At 40.5% G+C, this 20,784-nt stretch overlaps 1 protein-coding gene across 2 annotated transcripts in view; it reads left to right on the forward strand.

Annotated features, from left to right (window-relative positions):
• The window catches only part of COL17A1 (collagen type XVII alpha 1 chain), an 80,653-nt gene that overhangs the window by 23,497 nt on the left and 36,372 nt on the right, over window positions 1-20,784 (forward strand). For both annotated transcript variants that reach the window (XM_061636075.1, XM_061636076.1), the window contains exons 11-28: window positions 791-862; window positions 1,527-1,598; window positions 2,734-2,808; window positions 6,337-6,501; window positions 7,721-7,810; window positions 8,450-8,494; window positions 9,480-9,629; window positions 11,588-11,791; window positions 12,519-12,548; window positions 13,256-13,273; window positions 14,872-14,925; window positions 15,471-15,575; window positions 17,416-17,478; window positions 18,582-18,617; window positions 18,838-18,891; window positions 19,681-19,716; window positions 19,901-19,936; window positions 20,391-20,453. In XM_061636075.1, coding sequence (XP_061492059.1) covers window positions 791-862; window positions 1,527-1,598; window positions 2,734-2,808; window positions 6,337-6,501; window positions 7,721-7,810; window positions 8,450-8,494; window positions 9,480-9,629; window positions 11,588-11,791; window positions 12,519-12,548; window positions 13,256-13,273; window positions 14,872-14,925; window positions 15,471-15,575; window positions 17,416-17,478; window positions 18,582-18,617; window positions 18,838-18,891; window positions 19,681-19,716; window positions 19,901-19,936; window positions 20,391-20,453 — 1,368 coding nt within the window. The remainder of the gene's footprint in view (window positions 1-790; window positions 863-1,526; window positions 1,599-2,733; window positions 2,809-6,336; window positions 6,502-7,720; window positions 7,811-8,449; window positions 8,495-9,479; window positions 9,630-11,587; window positions 11,792-12,518; window positions 12,549-13,255; window positions 13,274-14,871; window positions 14,926-15,470; window positions 15,576-17,415; window positions 17,479-18,581; window positions 18,618-18,837; window positions 18,892-19,680; window positions 19,717-19,900; window positions 19,937-20,390; window positions 20,454-20,784) is intronic.

Below are 20,784 nucleotides of genomic sequence, written 5' to 3' on the forward strand. Positions count from 1 at the left end.
CAGCAGTCTTAGTGATGCTACAGACAAGCCCATAGATCACTTTTTCCGAAAATCATGAGATGACCAGTTGTAGTTCTGTGCTACCAGAAATCTTAAGGGCTGAGAAGGAAGTGTGTGATGTGAATATTCTACAACTTTAAGGCTTTTCTGCATTTAATTGCTGCCCCCCAATTAGTTTCAGAACTTGTCTTTATTCTTGGGTATGAGTGATAACCATTTTGAAGCTGGGAAGGAATTTTTCCCTAGGCCAAATTGCCTGAGAAACCATTCTGTTACCTTGGATTTGAGGATGATGGTTGGGATCTGGGTGGGATACACTCACTCTACTCAACTCAATTTGCTTTACTAAATTTAGCCTTCCATTGAATAATATCCATGTCTTAACGTACAATTAAATAACAGTAAAAGTGTAGTTGTGAAGCAACCAAATAAACAGCTGCTTGTAATATTATGGTAGAAGAGTAGGGATTGCAAAGTGCAATGGTTTTAGAGCAGGGATGGGAGACCTATGGCCCTCCAGATACTGATGGACTTCAACTCCCATCAGCCCAGCCACTATGGCCAATGGTCACAGGTGGTGACATCTGGAGGACCACAGGTTCCCCATCCCTGTTTTAGAGACTTCTTTCAGCCTGTTGTCTATTTCTCTTCAAATGAAAAAGTGTTAACTTTACTTATTAGTCAGCTGCAGGACAGGTGGTTTGTGTCATGCCCCAGAGGTATTGGAATATTTTCGTCCATGTGTACATAATCAACAGGTTCTTCCTTTTCTTTCTGCCTCCCTCTGCAGTGTTTGGAATCCCAAACAACTTGGCTCCCAGTTCCCCCACTCTACATCCTGGCCTCAGCAGTTCTTCCACAGGTGCGTTTTCTCCCTCCTTCATACCACCTGTACAAGAAACATGGGCGTTAGGAGATGAGGTTGGTCTCCATTCTCCAGTTCTTCATGTTAATGGCATCAGCGAGTGGCTTCGTGCTAGTGGCATCAGTACACCTTACTGAAGAGTGGAGAAATCCTTCTGAAATGGTGCCCAAGCTTGGATAGCTTTTCCCTGCTTTGCGGGACTCTTTGAACCTGGGTACTACCAGCAAGGGAGATATCCTTTCCCTTCCTCTAAGCCAGGATACCCTTGGATATTAGAGTCTGCACGGATCTAGCACCATTGTAATGTATGAACAATCCTAGCTGACAAATTGTCTCAGTCAGAAATGCAGTCATGGGACCATGACGGCAGAATATATCTACTGTATGTTAAACTCTGAATTGTAAGCAAAACTTTCAAGGTTTCTCCCAAGAATAAAAAAGTTCATTCCAGCATGAGATGTTACAGAGATCTGTGCACTTTTAAGAGGGTAATTACAAGTGAATCTGAAACAGGTTGTGAACTTGTGAAAGTGCAGTGAAGGGGAAGTCTTCCAAATTTGGGGGTGGTTCATTTCAGACCTTCTTTCCCTGTGGAAAGTCACTGTGGCTGTGTGTTTGCTTTTTTATAAACTTGCATCTCAACAGGATTTTTTGTTTGCAGTATTTGGTGTTCAAAACAACCTGGCTCCAAGCACACTTGGTGTTGCCAGCACTGCAGCCACAACCTCCACTGGTAAGTAGCACCACATTATGAAAATATCTAGGACATTTGCTGTTTGTGGTGGCATCCTGAGATTTTCAGCCACTTCCCTTTGTTTGAGAAAAGAGCTGTGTGTGCCACACAGACTACTTCTTCAGGTGTAATGGAGAATGCTGTCCATCGCTAGTGCTGAAGCAAGATTCAGCTGCCACTTTGGTTGGGCTTCTGTGCATGGAATGGGGAAAGGGCAGCATCTTCACCCCAGGCAGCAAAATGTCTTGCACTGGCTCTGAGCACAGATCAGTGGTAGGAGGACATATACATGGAATACAGAAGGTTTCAGCTTTGGTCCTCAGCATCTCCCGGTAGGACTGGGAGAGTTTCCTGCCTGAAGTCCTTTAGAGCCACCGCGAGTCAGTGCAGAATACCAGATTAGATGGACCAATGGGCTAACTCTTTAATTCTGCTCCAGATATTGATTGAACAATCACTTACACCCATACACCAGTCACAATGCAATCCTGTGCACACATACTTGGGAGTAAACATGCAGCCTTTTGGCATGTCATAGGTGATTTTCAATGATAGTCCTAAGAGTAAACCCATTGAAATAAATAGCCATGACAAACTTTCATCAAACTTTTCAAAGTTTCATTCATTTCAGTGAGTCTACTCTGAGCAGGAGTTAAAGGCAACCCATAATAAGGATGTAGATAACTTGACAGAAGACTCTTGGAGGGATTTGTGAGAGCTGGGCGTGCTGAAAGAGAGCACTAGGTATGCAGACCACTTGGGAACTATGCTTACAGCCATGCTGAGTGCTATGAGTCCAAACAGCCAAACTAGATGAGTGGAGATGGAACAGGAGACACTGTACCTAAGCACTGCTGGAAGTGCCAGGCTCCCTCAGTAACACTCCCCTGCCCTGCAGAGTTGATATCAGGATTACTGGGATAATTTATGTGAAACACTTTGAACACTTCACAAAATAAAATAAATTATTATTTATTAACAATGAGTGCCTCTTCTTAGAGAGGTATCTTTCCCTCTGTTTCTTGTTTATTGCTCCCAAAGTGGGGGAAGCAGACATCTAGATCCCTTTCTTTAGCTTCCAGCAATGGTGGACTGAAGACGTTTTCTCTTCCTTCTCTTCCTTGATTACCAACAGCATATGGAGCAAAGAAAAATACGACTCAGAGCTCGGGCGTGACTAGTACTGGTGTGTCCACCTCGTCTACAACTGGTGAATCTCTCTCTCATTTCGCTGGGTCTGGGAAACTGATGGGATGGTGCCTTTTCTTCAGGCATAGTATGCAGTATGTCTGCCATGGCATGAGAAGGTGGTGGTGTGTCTCGTATCACTAATATTGATGTCAAAGGCACCATCAAGGAGATGCTAGTGGCAATCACAGAAACCACATTTTTGGATAGTAGTAATAATAACAATTACTCTTGTCAACTGAGGAGAAAATAATATTTTACTAGGGACAATATTTGAGTGCTGGGAAAATGCAGCATCTCTGTATCAAAAATATTTTTTCAAGCATTTTCACTTGAGTGCCAAGTTTATTTGATAGAAAATATCTCGTCCCAAGACATTTTGAGTTATAGCACTCTTCATTATGGGATAATTTCAAAGTAAAAATGCATTAAGAATGAAAATGTATAATTATAAACCTGTAATTTCAAAAGATAAAAAGCATTTATAGATAAATATGCAAAATCAGATGTTTAATACAAATTATAATAAAACTGGCACTCCTGTCACACATAGGGATAGGGGAGAAATTCAGTTCAGTTCAAATTTTAACTAATTTGCACTTTCCAAAACAGTATGTGAACCAAAATATACCTATCCTTTGAATTTCACACTACAAATTTTGTGAGGCATTTCTCTAACCAAATAATGTGTACAGTAATGCACATATTAACGGGAAAGTGAACATATAAATCATATATTAGTGAAAATAACAATTAAAATGCATTATATTTGGGGAAATTGACTGCAAAACTGTGTATATCAGGCAAACCTGCATACAAGAGTGTACGTATTAGAAGAAATTTGCAGTAAAATGTTGATGAATGTTCATGGGGACTTAAAAAAATTGCAAACTGATGCAGAAATAAGGAGAACTGAACATAAGACTGGAAAAATAAGAAACTGAGAGAAGCTGAAATTTACTGAAACTGAAATTCTCTGTCCAAAAAAGGATGCAGCCTCCTGTACTAAATAAGAGCAGCAGAAGGAGATTCCACATTCAGACTTATAGAGAAGTACCCTGGTTAGAATTGTGGATTTTTATGCCCCTTCAGTGGAGGCTGGTGGCTCCGATGTTGGTGGGACAGTGAATCCACTCTGTGTTTTAGTCTGAACTTTCAAGGAGCTTTCCAAGGTGATTCAGTGTGCCACTGATACTGGAGCCACCAGCCTCCACTGCTCCCCTTGCTGCCTTCAAGCAAAAAAGTGAAGCTCAGCAAGTAGATTCTGCTCAGTCATGAAAGCAACTCTTTTCTAAGGCCATTTGAAGTATCTGGTGACTATCTAAGGCAGGAATGGGGAATCTCCAGATGTTTCTGAACTCAAATTCCCATCAGCTCAACCATCATGCCTTGTAGTCTGTGGGTGATGGGAGCTGGAGTCCAACAACATCTGGAGGGCCACAGATTTCCCAGTCCTGATCTGAGGAGTGGTTCCCAAAGTTCAGGCTGTGAATGCTATTACTGATGTATCCAAAAGGGTGCCACCTGCACACATGAGGGAGGTAGCAGCAAGCTTGGGGTTCCTACATTTGTTGCCCTTTCATGGCACCCCAAATCAGCTGCCTGAGGCAGTTTCTTCATTCTGCTTAATGCACCAAAATAGTTGTATTTGCCAGGGAAACAGAACAGAATCCTGGGGGTCATTCTCTGACCATGAGACTGTTGTGGGAATCTCCGGGCAGTTCACTGATGGTTGTGGATACCACAGCATCTGTGGAAAACCATGAATCCCCTATAGAGATACATGCTTGTTTTCTATCACCTCTTTCTCTGGAAGAGCCCTTTATCTGATTTGTAATATTCATTAGCAACAAGAAAACCCTACCAATACATGTTGTCATCCAGGCTGTCTACTAGATGCAGCTACTGCATTTTGAAAATAAGGCCCTACAGTATTAAAGCACTTGGAGAAAAAAATCCATCCTTTCTTTAATGCCTGTTTTCCCGCCATTATTCTCAAAATGGGGCTAACTTTTATTTCCATCATGAAATCTAGTTGCAATACTAAAATCATTGTCCTTAATTCACATTTTATGCCAGGCAATCTCCACATTAATTTTTCTTTGCTGTCTTGTTGGATAAATCAAAGGCAGAGATATTTTCTATTGGCATCTCTAACTGTACTATGGACATTTGCAGGCTATTATAGAGTTTCGTAATAGTTTCTGTGTTATGGTTGCAAGATGCAAAGAGGACAGGGTTCCTGCCCCCTTAAGAGTTGTGTGAAAGAAAAGTATTTTAAGTTACATAATAGGACTCGCCAACCTTTTAGTTCTTGCTGCTGTCACCCATATGGACTTTTTCATCATGTGCCCTTGCTGATGTTCATGTTGGTGCTTCTATTGCCTTTCCTGGTGTTGCAGAGGATGTCAGATTCCCTATGCAGAATACCAGAGGAAGTGTACCAGTGCAAATACTGAAACTGACAGGTTGATAGTTCAAATATTGAAATTGTCATTTGAGCCTAAAGTGATAGGAAAGGGCCAAATTATCCTAACAGAAATATCTTTTGGATGCACCCTCTCTCTCCCTTTTTGAACAGGGTTCCACTTTTTTCCGTTGTAGCATGTTCTTGTGCTTTGAACAATTATGGCAGAAATGCAACCCATGGAGCTTTTCCCCTTTAGATATCTACAGAAAACTCCACCGAATAGTGCCTTTCAACCCATCATTAAATGGCACAGAAGTAATTATTTTGTTGGATTCCATTTGGGGAGTTTTAAATAACTCTCTGAAAATGGGCAGAGCAATCCTATACTGCAGTTACACCAGGACCAGAGATATGCTGCTGCTACACCGACAGATCCAAGATGTGTTCAGTCTAGGACTGAGGAGTAAACACAGTGGAAAGGAACTTTTTAAATGCCTCAAACACACCAGGCACTCCTTCACCATCCTTGGCAACACCACTAATGCCCACCAATCTCAGGACATGACAAAGAGTTTGCCTTCACACCACCCAGAGAACAGAAGGAACCAATTCATGAGGGAATAACCATAAGGACACCCCCCTTAGCATGCACAATGCATGTAATGAGGCAACGGTGCCCCTGCCATGTAGGCTCAATAGCACAGGCAGCAAGTACACTGCTCTTGAGAGACCTTTAGCAGGATGGGATCTGAGAGCCACATATCACACTCTGTGGCTATGCACCTCAGTTTCAGGATTCAATCAGTATCACCCAGCAACCAATATGTGTGGGGCCAATCTTTTGCAAGAGGAGCTACTTTGCCAGAGTATCTGAGGTATCCTGCTGGTGTATATGCTATGGTTGTGGTGTATCTGGCATTCTACCAACTTAGCAGGGCCTCCATTGAATGCTATAGCCCAGAAGCCAGAAGATCTTCAGTAAATGATGCCCTAAATATGGAAATTGTAATGCTCAGGTCCCCAATATGTGTTTTTGAGACTGGAAAAAAAAGTGGTGGCTTTCTGCCACAAACTTGAATATTCATGTGTTTACTCCTCAGTGATTTTCTCTTAACTTCTGCCTTTTTATATGCCACCCAGCTGCTACTACCACAGGCTCTCAGAATGATGACATCCTGCGCAAAGACTGCAAGTTTCTGCTCCTAGAAAAAGAGAATGTAACTCCAAAGAAAGAGATGGAGCTGTTGATCATGACTAAAGACAGTGGGAAAGTTTTTAGTGCTTCCAGCGCTGGGCTCAGCGGAGGTTTGTTCCCTTCTTGTTCCCCCTGATGACCCATATATATTGGTGACATAGTTCAGACATTACCATAGTGGGGTAGAATCAGCTTCCCCATGGTATGGTTTTATGCCACTCCAGTAATGTCTAAATGGGGAAAGGACATTGTTTCTTCCCATGCAAATATTGTCTGGCTCCCGGCTCCCATGCAGTTTGTTTGTTTATCAGGATTTTTATACCACACCATCAAAACCTCTTAGTGGTTTACATAAAACTCTTGCAGTAATATATGAATTGGTCCTAGCACACATTGATGTGAGGTATTTTTCTGGGTTTGGTTGTGTTTACTCAGCCATATCTCATGAGGTAACCACTAACCGACATGTGGTGTCTCTCTCCACCCAGCAATTGATACTGCCAATCAGAGCATTTGTGGGGTCAGTGTGGGTAATCCATTAAAAATGTTCTCCCAGCCACTTCTGGTTTTCTGCTAAAGCCCCTGATCTAAAGTGTGGAGACTTTGCATTCAGAATCAGTGGCTATGTGGTTGTCCTGGGAATAATGCTTGTTTGCACATGCTAGCTTAAGCATGTTGGTCAACATCTTGTGTATATCCTCTGCCATGTGCAGAATTCAGCTTTTTGAGTATTTCTGGTAGTGTGCAGGCAAACACACACAACTGATTTGCCTTGAGTTAGCCACTAAATGTTGTTGTGGATACCACATGCCAAAGTGGTTGTGTGAAGAGGCCTTCAGGGTGATATGTAATTGTTACCTCTCTGTTAAGGTGCATTTGTAATAAGATCAGTGCTTGGAAAAGTTACTTTTTTGAACTGCAACTCCCATCAGCCCCAGCCAGCATGGCCACTGGATTGGGCTGATGGGAGTTGTAGTTCAAAAAAGTAACTTTTCCATGCTCTGAATAAGATAACAGCATTATTCATGAGTACATCTATTCCCACATTCCTTTCCAAGGAAGCTTCAGATTCATCACATCTCCCAGTGTACTCCAGATGGTTTCTAAATTCACAAGAGTTGGTTATCTGGGTTTGTGTATTGATAAACCCAATAAATAGTGGATTAACATTTCTGGTGGTCAATGGAATCACCACATAATAACTAAGCCAACATGAATGAGAGAAAGAGGTTTGTTTCAGTGGGACCAGAATGAGGTCAATTTACTCAAGTTGGCTATGAGGTCTACTTTAAGCTACCATGAGATGTGTTTTGTTTGGGCTCTCTGCAGGCTGTTATACAGAAGACACTCTAAAGAAAGACAAGCAGGCCTTCTCTTCTTCACACGCTGGAGATTTCTACCTGAAATCAGAAACAAATGGTGAATCTTTGATTCTCTGCCTTGCGGTGGGAATAATATTTTTCCAACTTAGTTGTAGAAATAAATGTATGTATCATATATAAAAGTTGTGCATGTGACTATTTTATCATGGAATCATGTGATGAGAACTCACTGTCAGTTGTGTTTTCCCAGCATATATACATGGTAAACTAGCCATATCTGCAGGTTTGTGGTTTGTTTGCTTTATATAAGCATGCACATCAGGGCCAGACTAAATCAGGTATATAAATAATTGGGATGTGCCTATATTGATTTTGGAGGTGAAAGAAGTACTTTAGGGCATGTCAAAATAAACTCCTTAAATGTACCTTTCTTGTGGTTGTGCATAGATGTTTGCAACCAGTGTCTCCCATTTTTGCCACTGCTTCTGCACCATTATTTTTAAAGCTTCTTCTCCATTTTTTTTTAAATGCAGTAGCTGTTCTAATATTTGCCATCTTTAATGATAAAAAATTCAAAGCTATGGCCATATTCTCTGACCAATGAAGCCACACTGAAGCTAATTTTTCATGATCCTTGTTTGGATTAGCAGCTGTTGCTCTGGCTTAAAATTCATTTAGAAATAGTGTAGCTGTGTGTAAGAAGACTATTATCTCTTTGTTCTTATTGTTCTGATAGGAGGATTAAAATCTATTTCAACAAAGGACAAAGCTACCTATGCAGGTGAGTGCATCTTCACTAGCATTGAAGCAACCTTTTATAGTGCATAATAGTTTTTAAATATTGTTAGATAAAATGTGGCACTGGAGATCTGCATTCTTCTAATAGCTAATTTGCAGCGGCACATCAAGTCTACAACCTATAGCACAAATGCTCCTTAACATGCCACTTAAAGTCAATGGCACTCCAGGAGAAGTGTTCCGGTCTGTTGGGAATTACAGCTGACAATCCCAATCCCAATCCCAATCCTGCCTATGTCCCTGAAGTGAACAGAAACTGCACAAGAGCTCACTTACTATTCTGATGTATTTTTACTCAGTTCAGAATATCATTCCCAGATGTCTCCCTACTGAACTGCTCACTGAGCCATTTTCTTGCTTTACACAACAATTATTTGTGCCACAGATACTGCTGTTCTGTGCAGTTTAAAAGACGTGTGGACAACATATACCATTTCATTAAATATCTGTGTGCTTGCTATGTTAGGGGGGCATAGCCCAGTCATGGGGGCTTAAGGATGCATGACTGTTGTTCGTGCTAATGCTTGGGGGAGAAGTGGTAACACTGCTCTACTTATGGCAAACACAATTGCTGCATAAGTGCAGAACCCCTCTTGCCCACTTGTTGATGGTGCTTTTATCTGTAATGGCGTTATAGTTGTTTTTATTATATCGATAGTGCATTGTTTGTTTCATCCTCTATGGCAACTGCTCTATGATTACTATTAAGAGTTTTTATACAGTTTGGTTAATAGTAAGTGGAAGTAAGGACTAGAAAAACCTTGATAAACATCTTGTTAGGGCTCTATGATTACTATTAAGAGTTTTTATACAGTTTGGTTAATAATAAGTGGAAGTAAGGACTAGAAAAACCTTGATAAACATCTTGTTAGGGGCATCTTCGAATGTTTTCTAGGCCTATGCATTTGTGGAGTCAACACTTCCTTGTCTAACTTGTTCTTTGGTGTTCATGTCTCTTCACACCATAGAAATCCGTGGAGATGATGGATGTGGTGGGGCAGGTGCTGCTCCAGCCTGGTGTCCCTGTGCCTCCTGTTGTAGCTGGTGGAAGTGGCTCCTGGGCTTGCTCCTGGCCTGGCTGCTTCTCCTTGGTCTACTTTTTGGGCTTATTGCTCTGGGTAAGGAATTACAAGTGAACTGGAGAAAGGATCTGTTTGAGTTAACAAAGGGAATGGCTTAGTAAGTAAAAGGAGGCTTGCTGGATCAGGCCAAAGGCCCATCTAGTCCAGCATCCTGTTCTATCAGTGGCAAACCAGATGCCTGTCATGGGAAGCCTGCAAGCAGGACAGCAAGAACCTCACTAGTAGTACTTTTTACAGATGACTAATAGGCAATCAAAGCAAACAAGGATAACAAAGTGATCGATTATGATGAAAGCATGGGCTTTGGGATCCCAATTTCAGTTCTTTTATTTTTAAGATTAGGAAGGAGGATGCAGGCACAGTTTTCCATAAATAACTTGGGAATACCAAGTGCCATTATCTTTGGCCACATTCACACCTTACATTTATTCCACTATTATTCTACTTTAAACAGTCATTGTTTTCCTCAAATATTCCTGGGAAATGCAGTTTGTGTAGGGTGCTGAGAATTGTTTGGAGACCCCTATTCTCTTCTCAGAGCTACAATTCCCTGAGTGGTTTAACAACCAATCCATCTTCCTAGGGAACTCTGAAAACTGTAAGTCTGAAAGGGGAATAGGACTCTCTTAGTAACTCTCAGCATCCTTCACAAACTACACTTCCCAGGAGTCTTTGGGGGCAACAATGACTGTTTAAAGTGGAATAATAGTGGAATACATATACAGTGTGAATGTGGCCTTTTTCTCCCAATGAGCAGGGCAGGAAGGACCTCCACATTGAATGGGACAGTTCAACCTAATTACATAATTTCACTTCAGCTAGAGGTCCAGTCTGAATGGATGGCCAGCCACATAATTATATAGAGCTACTGGTAAAATGCTCTGGAGTTATAAACATTTAAACAGATATTCACTAACAAATTCTAAGAAGTCATTCCTTTGAAAGAAGCTGACTCTGCAATATCTGTCTTGAATTCCCCACACCCCAAGGAGATTTTGTGTTGCACTTTCCCCTTTATAAGCATTTTCTATGAAATAAAGCCCCCATCAGACATCCTTTTATTGCACATTCATGATGATTTGTGCTCATGATGGTATTAAGGCAGTCACACACAATCCTGCTTTCACTGCTGTTTGAGCCTGCAAATGTTTTGGAATGGTCACCCTGCTTCATTTCTCTTATGGAAATATGCAGAGATACTCAGCTTCTGAGCTGCATGTGTGCCAGTGTGTGTATTTACGTAAGTAGCAGGCTTTTGTCCTGCATTTAGATCACTGGGATTTAAATAAGAAATAAGAAAAGCTACTTTGTTTATAGAAATACATCGTAGATAGGAAAGACATACCTAGTTCTAACTAAGTTGGAGGCGCAATGCCCAGACTTGGCTATTGCCCTCATGGCTCAGGAGAGAGACCAAAGACAAAGGTGTCTCCTCTCTCCTCGGACAGTCAAAGAAGAAGACAAAGGAAGGAGGGGCAGCTCAGCTTCCCTGAGCTTGTAAGTTTACAATGGAAGGAAGGTAGGTAGAGAAGAGCACAGGTAAAGATAGGTAAGCCTAGCCAGCTGGAGGACCCTAACTCAAACAAACAAAAGAACCTAAACAGGAGTTGCTCTTTCCCCACTTTCAGCAATTTCCAGTCAGTGCGTATCCTGCTGAAATCCCATAACTTTTTATATCACAAATGTTCTGATTTATTTTTGTCCTGCTTTTGTTGTGCTATAGCCCCTTCAGACAGCAATAATGTGGTAGCATTGGAGATGCATCGCCGAACAAGCTAAAGCAGAATAAATCCACCACTAATGCTCTATTATTGTGTCAAGAACATGTTGAAGAATATACCTGCAATAAAATACCAGTCTGGAGGAGCTCTAAGAAAAGCAGAATGTAGGCACAGTGGAGCTAATGTAATATCCATAGCTGCAAGTAGTGAAGACTAAGCATAGTGAGTTTGACCAAGGGGTGTTTAATTCTTTGTTTTATGCTAATTTTTCAGCGGAGGAAGTGAAGAATCTGAGATCCCGTGTGGAGAGCCTGGAATCCCAAGCCAGCCGCTGGCAAATTAATCCTCACAGTGTGGAAAATGCATACTTGAACAAGGATATACGTGCTGAGAAAAATACAGGAACATGGAGTGATATGAATGCAGAACATCTGTGGATTTTAATGAAGCAGAAGCTGGATGTGGAGAGAAGTCAAGGTGAGCAGCCCACAACATTTGCCAGAAATTGTGTAATTTTTCTGCTACACTACTACATTTTCTAGAACACAGTTAATATGGATGGACAGACTGGAGCATAATTGAATTATATGGACTTTGAAATCAGTCCAAACCAAACTATTTGTATAAAACTGCACTGAATAGGAGAGAGCCTTGAAACAACAAGAGGGTTCAAACAATTGCGAAGTAAAAATAAAAATCAAGAGTCTTGCATTACCTTGAAGACTAACACATTTATTATGGTCTAAGTTTTCATGGATCAAAGTACTCTTCATCAGATGAATGTAATGTAATTCGGGGATTTTTTTGGAATAAAGCTACATACAACTGTCCACAGGTGGATCCTTCGTTCATTTTCCCCAAAACAAAGAATCCTTCTCTTAAGGGACAGGCTCCTGAAAACATTTAGAAGCAAATTTGGCTAACGTGCTTAACTCCAGGATGCCATCTTTACTCCTTGTTTTTAAACATTTTATGAGATTTTATATTGGATGGCACTATGAGATCTAATTTTGTGGCATGGGCAAGTAGCCTAAATATGTCTCTATAGCCAACTGAAAGGGTTCTAGTACAAAATGCTCTTGATTTCCAAATCACACACTATATTCCACTTTGTTGCATTACCTTCTGTTGTAATAGTAAGCGAGATGCAGTTTTGTGTCATTTGCAAAACAGAAATATAATTAGCATTCTTTTTCCTTTACAGGTTATTTCCGAGGAGAACCAGGACAAAAAGGTACCCATCTGACACATTTCTGGTTTAATGTTTAATAGATTCTCTTTTTATTAACAGTAGTGTTTGTCATAGAACTGAACAAATGTTTATGATTGGTTTGTTTAGTATTTTTCCCCAACAATAACGACTCTGAGATTGTGGTTCTATGAGAAGGCTAAAGCACTGCATTTCTCATGATTCTCTAAGGGAAGCCATGTTAGATAAACCACTTTCAAACCAGTTTGAAACTGGTTTAAATGGGTTGAATCCAATGCTGCATGAGCAGCCTTCTGCTTGTGCAACAAGACTTCCCCTTCCTCTCTTCTCTCTGCCTGTCCCAAAAGCTGCTCCAGAGGAATCCCCCAGCCTTCTGGAGTAGATTTTGAGAGGGTCTGCAGGAGAGAGGAAAGGAGGAGGAAGTTCCCTTGAGCAAACAGAAGTCTGTTGCATAAGTGGAATAGCAGTGTTGGATACAACCCAATTATTCTTAAATTTAGAGATTTACAGGGAAATTTGATTTATTCCAAAGAAATACAGAAAGCGGTAATGTAGTGAGCAATTTGGTTCTGCTGAGGAGCTGATTGACACACAGAAATCCTTGATACTGCCTTTAATGAGCTCTCAAAACTAACTATCACGTGTGTGATAAGAATTAGAGAGGATAATAAAATGAACAAAATCTTATTGTTGGCCCTACTATTTACATGTTTGTTTCCTTTCTGTCTTAGGTGATATGGGTAGCCCAGGTGAGTTCAAAATTCTCAGTTACCTGTGTGCTATAACAATTTTTTTGGAATAACTTTCCTCTGTGTGTGCGTGCGCGTACGTGTGCATGCAATGGAGCTTCAATGGCTACCATGAATTGGGGCAATAAACCTATACAGATGTTCTTAACTGTGTGGTCATATGTAAAACAGACACAGAAAACAACAATCACTAGTCAAAATGCTGGTATTAAGCAATAATTGTGGTAAGGAAGAGATGAGCATAGTTGCATGCCTGCCACATCTAACAATTTTGATACTACTTATGGTGTAAAGAAATTCTGGAGTTATATTATTGGAGAGCTAGTTGTATATAACTGCACTGAAAAAGAGAAATGTAGATGTTGAAGGTAGAATGCTCAAAAATAGTGGGGAATGTCAGCCACTAGATACCACAGAAGACCTTGCTGATTTTCTCTGCTTCCCGTTGAGATAAGTTGCTACACCCCCATTATACAAAGTAGGGACTTGATTTGTGTTGTCAAGAGGCAGTTTGCTGAACACCGCAAGCACAGAGAGAGATGTCTGCAAGCTCACATGCAGTGATGTGCAGAAAGGTGTCTAGATTCCCTTTGGCTTTTCTATTGGATTACGGTCACTGACAGAAGAAGGTTGAAGATGAAAGAAAAAAAGAACTACTCTTGACAGATTCCTTCACTAACTCTCCTCTTCTTTGTTTCTACAGGAGGTCTGAGTAGGCAGAACTCAGAAACAGCCACCTAGATCAGTATTTATAGACTTCCTAATTGTTTGGGACACAATAGTGTGCCAATCAATTAGAATTTTTAAGGCAATTTTAGGATAGGGTTACTGTCCATAGTCCCCAAGGATTAGATTATTCATTCTTATGTTTCAATGGAGAGGGTTGCTCTGCTCTGTGCACTCAAAGGGTTGCATGCATAGAGATATCCTCTCCTCTGTCAATATGAATGGAGAAGGCCTCGTGGCAACAGAGTTCCTTGTAGACATCAGAGACACCACAGGGACAACAAATTGTGGGACTGGGACATGCACCTTTCTTGCACAGAACTTGATGTAATGTTCAAAAATTTGCCTTGAAATCTACCGTGGAACTGTAGCACTCAAATACTGAAAATAATATGTGATGCTGAATGTCAGTTTAAATAACAATATCAACTCTGGGAGTAGTTTTGCATTATAGAACTCGGTGTATGATCCCCACATTCAGATATAGATAGATGATAGATAGATAGATAGATGATAGATAGATAGATGATAGATAGATAGATGATAGATAGATAGATAGATAGATAGATAGATAGATAGATAGATAGATAGATAGATAGATAGATAGATATTTAGAAATGTAGCCATAAAACTGATTATATTTTGAGCCAATCAAGAGATGATTCATCTTTCTGGATATTGCCACAGTTCATTGAAAACTTGGAATTTGAAGGAACAATCCAGACTTGAAATTCAGTTATTAATACTGATTTTATTTCAGCTTCTCCACATTTCCCCTATGTTGCTAAGTAGCAGTGCACAGATATTGGCACAGCTCTTCCTAACATAATATATTTTATTTTCTAAAAAGAAAAATATTTTCTTTTTAACAGGTATTCCAGGTCTGCCTGGGCATGAAGGTCCAAAAGGACAGAAAGGCAGCATGGGTAAGCAGAACTGGCCAATCATTTCATTATTCAAGACCTCAGCAGAGGGAACCTCACCAATTCATATTCTTTGGTAATTGTAGATTTAGTGTTTCTGTTGTGACAGCTGCAGTTTGCTAGGATGTCAGGGCTGGGATGTGGGCAGCAGTCTGAGCTCTGAGGTGAGTCAGGAGTGAAATGACAGGCCACGGTTCAGAGACCCAACGGGCAATTAGGATCAAAGGGCAAACCAAAAAGCAGGACCAGAAACAGGTAGGCATTGCTGCTCAAGCAAAGCATAATTGAGACTGGAAGCCCTCTTATACTCATTCCTGCCCAGGAGGGGCCAATGACCAGCCTAAGTGAAGTCAGTCTAGAAGGTTCTTCCCTGAGAATTTGTAGTGACACTGCCACATGGGGGAGTGGTCAGCAGTTCCTGACACCTTATGGAGAAACTGTAGAGATGTGGCTCATCATATGGAGTAGTGGGCAGCAGCTCTTGACACAGAGAGATATGAAGCTATGCTGAGTAGAATGTGGTATCCTGAGGTATTGATTCTCTTCAGGTGAAACTGGCATGGAGGGTCCCATGGGACAAAGAGGGCGAGAGGGACCTCCAGGACCTCGTGGGGAACCTGGCTCGCCTGGATTTGGACACAAAGGTGACAGAGGTAAGAAATTATTTTGTGCCCTGCTTTCCCACATAACTTGATTGTCTACACCTATGAATATTCCAAAATATTTGGGGGAGGGAGGTGGGTGTCCCTCCAAATAAAGATATATATTTTTCTAATATCATTGGCTTCCAAACTTCTACTTTCAGGGAATGCTTTCTACATCAACTTGTCTGCCAAGAAATGTCTGAAAAGGAAATTCCTTTGTATTTCAGAAGTTTTTGGGGCATCATATTTGGCACTGACTGGGCCTTTTGGAGCTCTCTTTTGCCCCAAATGAACTGAGAGTATATCCAAAAACACAGCTGATGCTCTCCTGTGTCTACTACACCTTACTGCAGAAATTCAGTAGTAATAGTCAAGCTGCCTTTCGGGGAAAGCTTGTCCAGATAAACTTCCAAAGAATCCCATAGTTTGAAAACCATTGCCTTAATACTGTGTATGGGTCTGATAATAACTGTGAATGTAGGAAGCTGCCTTATACAAAGTCAGACCATTGGTCTATCTAGCTCAATATCATCTACACTGACTGGCAGCGGCTCTCCAGGATTTCAGACAGGATTCTCTCCTAGCCTACCTGGAGATGCTGGGGATTGAACCTGGGACATTCTGCATGCAAGGCAGATGCTCTACCACTGAGCTAGAGCCCTTCCCCAACTGTGACATCAGCACTTGGATAGTTTCAACTATCATGCACACACAAAATGACAGCAATATTATTGCCACAAAAACAATAAGAGCCTGTAGCATTTTCCAAGTGACGTAAATGTCAGAAGGGCAAAAGAGATGAGTTTGTTTCCCAATAATGTACTGTCTGTTGCTCTTTAATTACTCATAAATCATAGATACAAACAGGGCTGGGGATCAAAACTGTATCCCATTCAGAGACGCAATGTGTGGGCTGTCAACCGTTAGTCATTCAAATGAGTAATGGAGTACAATAAAAGAAAGCCAGCTGGTGGCTTGTTCTGTGACAGGGAAAACAATGCCTTACCTATCCATAGAGCCTTGGTTGCTCTCACATATGTCTCTCTGTGCATGGTGTTGAGAGGTGAGGTGACAAAAGACAGAACTGGCAAATACTACTCAGCTGCTATTCCCGAACACTGCCCTAACTGTAACTGAGTCATGGCCTTATATTCTGAGTGGGGTCACCTGACTGCCTCAGAGATTACATAACCCCCCACTTGGGTCAGGGAGAGAAGCATCTTCTTACTAAGGCTTAATTATACAGCCACAAGAGTGGCTGTATGCTATAGCCAGCATGGATTTTTCACATTCCACAATGTTAAATGGAAAATACCCCCATTTATTTATTTATTTATTGTATTTGTATACCGTCCCATAGCCAAAGCTCTCTGGGCGGTTTACAGTACCTAAAAACACATATACAAATTTAAAACACATCTTTTAAAAACAATTTAAAACACAATTTAAACATTTTAAACAATTAAAAAACACATGCTAAAATGCATACCGATGCTTCCCATCCCAAAGTAGATTGGACTGTGAAAGACCAACCCAAATTGTGTTTGCATTTTGACAAATTTGTAGGGCAGTCCAATATCTCAGAGAGGAGGTCAGGTCTCCTGCTCCCCTGGTGCATTCACTATAGCTGACCAATTTCCCTGCTTTTAAAAGTTTGATAGAAATATCTGTGAGGTATAGGTACATTCTTAAACTGCAAGGTTTTTTGCCTATTAGTGAATATAATAACAAATGGTGGTGTTGCGTAGTTGGTCTTCATGATGCAGGGCCATGAAATGGAGAACTGGGCCAGAGGAAATTCAGCTTCAGCAGGTTGCTTAATGGATTTCTCTTACATTTTACTCTGTAGGCCCTGCTGGTGATCCAGGATCTCAAGGTCCCCCTGGTCTTCCAGGTTCTGTTGGTCTCAAAGGTAAATGTTAGTCACTAGCATAACAAAAAACAAAAAGCCCACAGACACTAAACACACCAAAAACTCAACAGTGATCTATAGAAGCATACCTTGGAACTGTGGAGCTTGATGCATAAATAGGACTTTGCTATTTTACCCATTGTCTTTATTTTTATGGAGGAAATATTTGAGACTATTCAGCATTAACTTATTTTGTCTCAATAGTGATTCTCTCTGTGACTGTGTGTGAAGTCTGCTACATTCTCTTTCACTGGATTGCAGGAATGTAGGATTAGAACTAGGAAAATGACGAACCAGCTGCTACTTAACCTTTCAAAATAACTTTCTTTTGCGCAACTGACTTTGCTGTTGTTGCTTGGTTCAGTTTGTTATTTCTATCCTGCTTTTTTATTAAAATAGTAGCCAAAACAGATGATGATGGTGATGATTTGATTCAGTACTTCCTAAAAGCTTCGATATGGAATAGTAGACTATGTTTCTGTGTCAAAATTCTACTCATAGCACCAGTATTTGAATTTTGCCACTCATATTCCAGTAGAACAAAGTCAAATGAATCATGAATCCCGTTGTACAAATATCAGTTCAGTATAGTTTTGAGTTTTAATTATTAGAAGTTGCAAATTTCGATTCCATTGTGACGTCTCTAATTTCCACTGTAGAAGTACCAACCATCGTTCAGAATGTAAAAAATTCAATGGGCTTGCTATAGTTATAACAACTGGGTGTGCATTTTAGAATAGAGTGGAGTAGTTCTTAGAAATCCTCTGTTATTAAGTTTTCATACACAAGTTCTCTATATGGCCATTAATGTGTTTTTACAGAACTCTATCCTAAACCATAGGGTAAAGTAAGGATGCTTCTACATGGGAGTTTAATATTGCAATTGAGCTGTTCAGACATGCCATTAGCAACAGGTTTCTTTAATTTATCAGATTTTCCCTGGAAGGAGTAATTCCAGATTAAATGGGGAAAATACAAGCCGGCAAATTATGCCATGTTGTTTGGATGCTACAAAAAACTTGCACACATGAGGTTACAAAGCTAATTTATGTTTATCTTTAAATCACACAATTCTTGAACATTTGCAATGTTTCCTTTCCCAGGTATGATGGGTTCTCCAGGCCCCCAGGGTCCTCCTGGTGAGTATCATGTTCTCATTATGTAGTATATTGTAAAATATAGTAAGCCAAGGTATTGTAACTGGTAGCATCTGGTACATTGCATCTCCTGGATCAACAGAAGTAAAACTATATCAATCAAAAGTGCTAAAAATTAAAGGTATAATTTGACCAATTTTCTGTCTTTCAAAAGCATGGCTTAGTTATGTTTAACCCTTCCTGATTTTGCTTTTCTTTTTAGGTCTTCCTGGGCTTCAAGGATTTAGCGGTGAACCGGGCATCCCAGGTGTTAAAGGTAGGGCTGAGATCTCAGATTCCAACATATCTGTTGGAGATTCTAGAACAGAAAACAATATATTGTCCTTTTCTGCTATCTGTCGTGTATATGACAGTTTTTTGAACCACGCTCCAAAGAAAGTCATAGTAGCATCTCTGAATGAAAACAAAGAATAAAATGAAGACTATAAGTAATTTAAATTTTGAGAGTAATGGCTTTAAAACATTGGGTGCATGCATACATTCATGGAGCAATGAAGAAGAAATGAAGATAGTGTCTTACATTTTGTTCCAAATTGTGTGCATTATTATTTTGTTGGTGAACTGAACTATATTAGGAAAAGTCCTTGTGCTGCATTTTTACCCCACTGTCTAGACAAAAAGGCTCCCAGAGTGGCTTACATAAAATCAATATAAACAAGATAGTCCTTGTCCACACCCTAAAATATATGACACAAAGGGAAAAGGAGATGCAGAGGGGGAAGGAAAGCAAGCAAATGCAGGCACCAGTTCTGAAAGTTACAAAGTTCTTATCAAGATTATCTGGAATGGAAACAATTCAGAGAAAGGAAAAGCCAAATGAATGCTTCCCATCTCCCCTTGAGAAAAGTAGGCATGGTGGTTCCTCTACTTTGTGGATTATGGCAGTCTAGTCCAGATTACTTTGAGCATTAAGGATATTTTGGCTGCGTTGAATCCTCCCTTAGGAGTTTGGACAATGCCCTACTTTGACTGTTCCTTTCAGCCAAATATGGCTGAACAATTTTACTCTCCAGCCTTTTGAAAGTCTATTTTCTCTGTCATTTAGGTGAAAAAGGAGCCATGGGAGCACTTGGGCCCAAAGGTATGCTCATTAATCATATGAGATTTCTCAGTAGATATGAGAGACTTCCTGTTTCCTCAGTGTAACTTACCTGTTGAGGTGTTATTTATATGTTTGCCGTCAATGTATTTTTTGCTTTGATGGGGACATTTTAACATGAATTAATGACATAATATTAACTTTCTTCTGTGTGTTTTCCTCTTAGGTGACCAAGGGGAAAAAGGACTCCGTGGCCTTACAGGTATGTAGAAAATTATCAGGGTGTTTGAAAGGATAGCACATGAACTTCTATTTTTGCCCATAATGACCAAAGGGCTATGCCTGGAGAATCATAGTTTTTGAGAACAGGCAGGAAATGAAGGGCTTTCCTCTTGTCCTAAAGAGAATCATGGCCTCCCTCCATTCATAAGGCAGAAACCCTGTGCAAATATCCATTTCTCCCAGGTCAGGAAGGCTAGAACTGGGAGCATCAGCAAGGAAGCAGTTCAGGCTGGGAGCTTATATAGGAACTCACACTCCACCCCTTCCTGGCTCTTTGTCAGGCCCTAAGATGGGCAGGTGCTTCCATGTGACCTCAGAAGAATATAGACCCATGTTCTTTTAATCAGATATGGAACATCTGTTTTGTTCTTATATCTACAAATGTAAAACAGAACTGGGCATATTATTCTAAGTCATTCCTGTCTGATTTGCAGGTGAACCAGGTTCCAGAGGGCTACCTGGGCCTACAGGTGAACCAGGAGCTAAAGGATCAGCAGGTGAGTGGAAATATATCATAAGACTCATAATAAAAGACACTCTGAGGGAGAGAAATTTAGCAGTCGTCAAAAGGGAGAAAGCAACAATATGTTAAAATAGAGTTCAACGTAGGATGTTCCTCACTATTTGGGGATGTAAGAGGTGTTACTGATATATGTTCATATTTTGAGTCACATGTGAATGGCACCTTTGTATAATTTAGTGAAAGCTAATAAGGATATGAATATGTATTCTGGTATTCTGTGCATTTTATGGCCCCAACTGCACAATATATTCAAAACAGTATCATGCCACTTTAAACAGTCATGACTTCCCCAAAAAGAATCCTGG

This window comes from Rhineura floridana, chromosome 7, assembly GCF_030035675.1.
Source record: "Rhineura floridana isolate rRhiFlo1 chromosome 7, rRhiFlo1.hap2, whole genome shotgun sequence".
In the NCBI taxonomy this organism is placed as follows: Eukaryota; Metazoa; Chordata; class Lepidosauria; order Squamata; family Rhineuridae; genus Rhineura; species Rhineura floridana.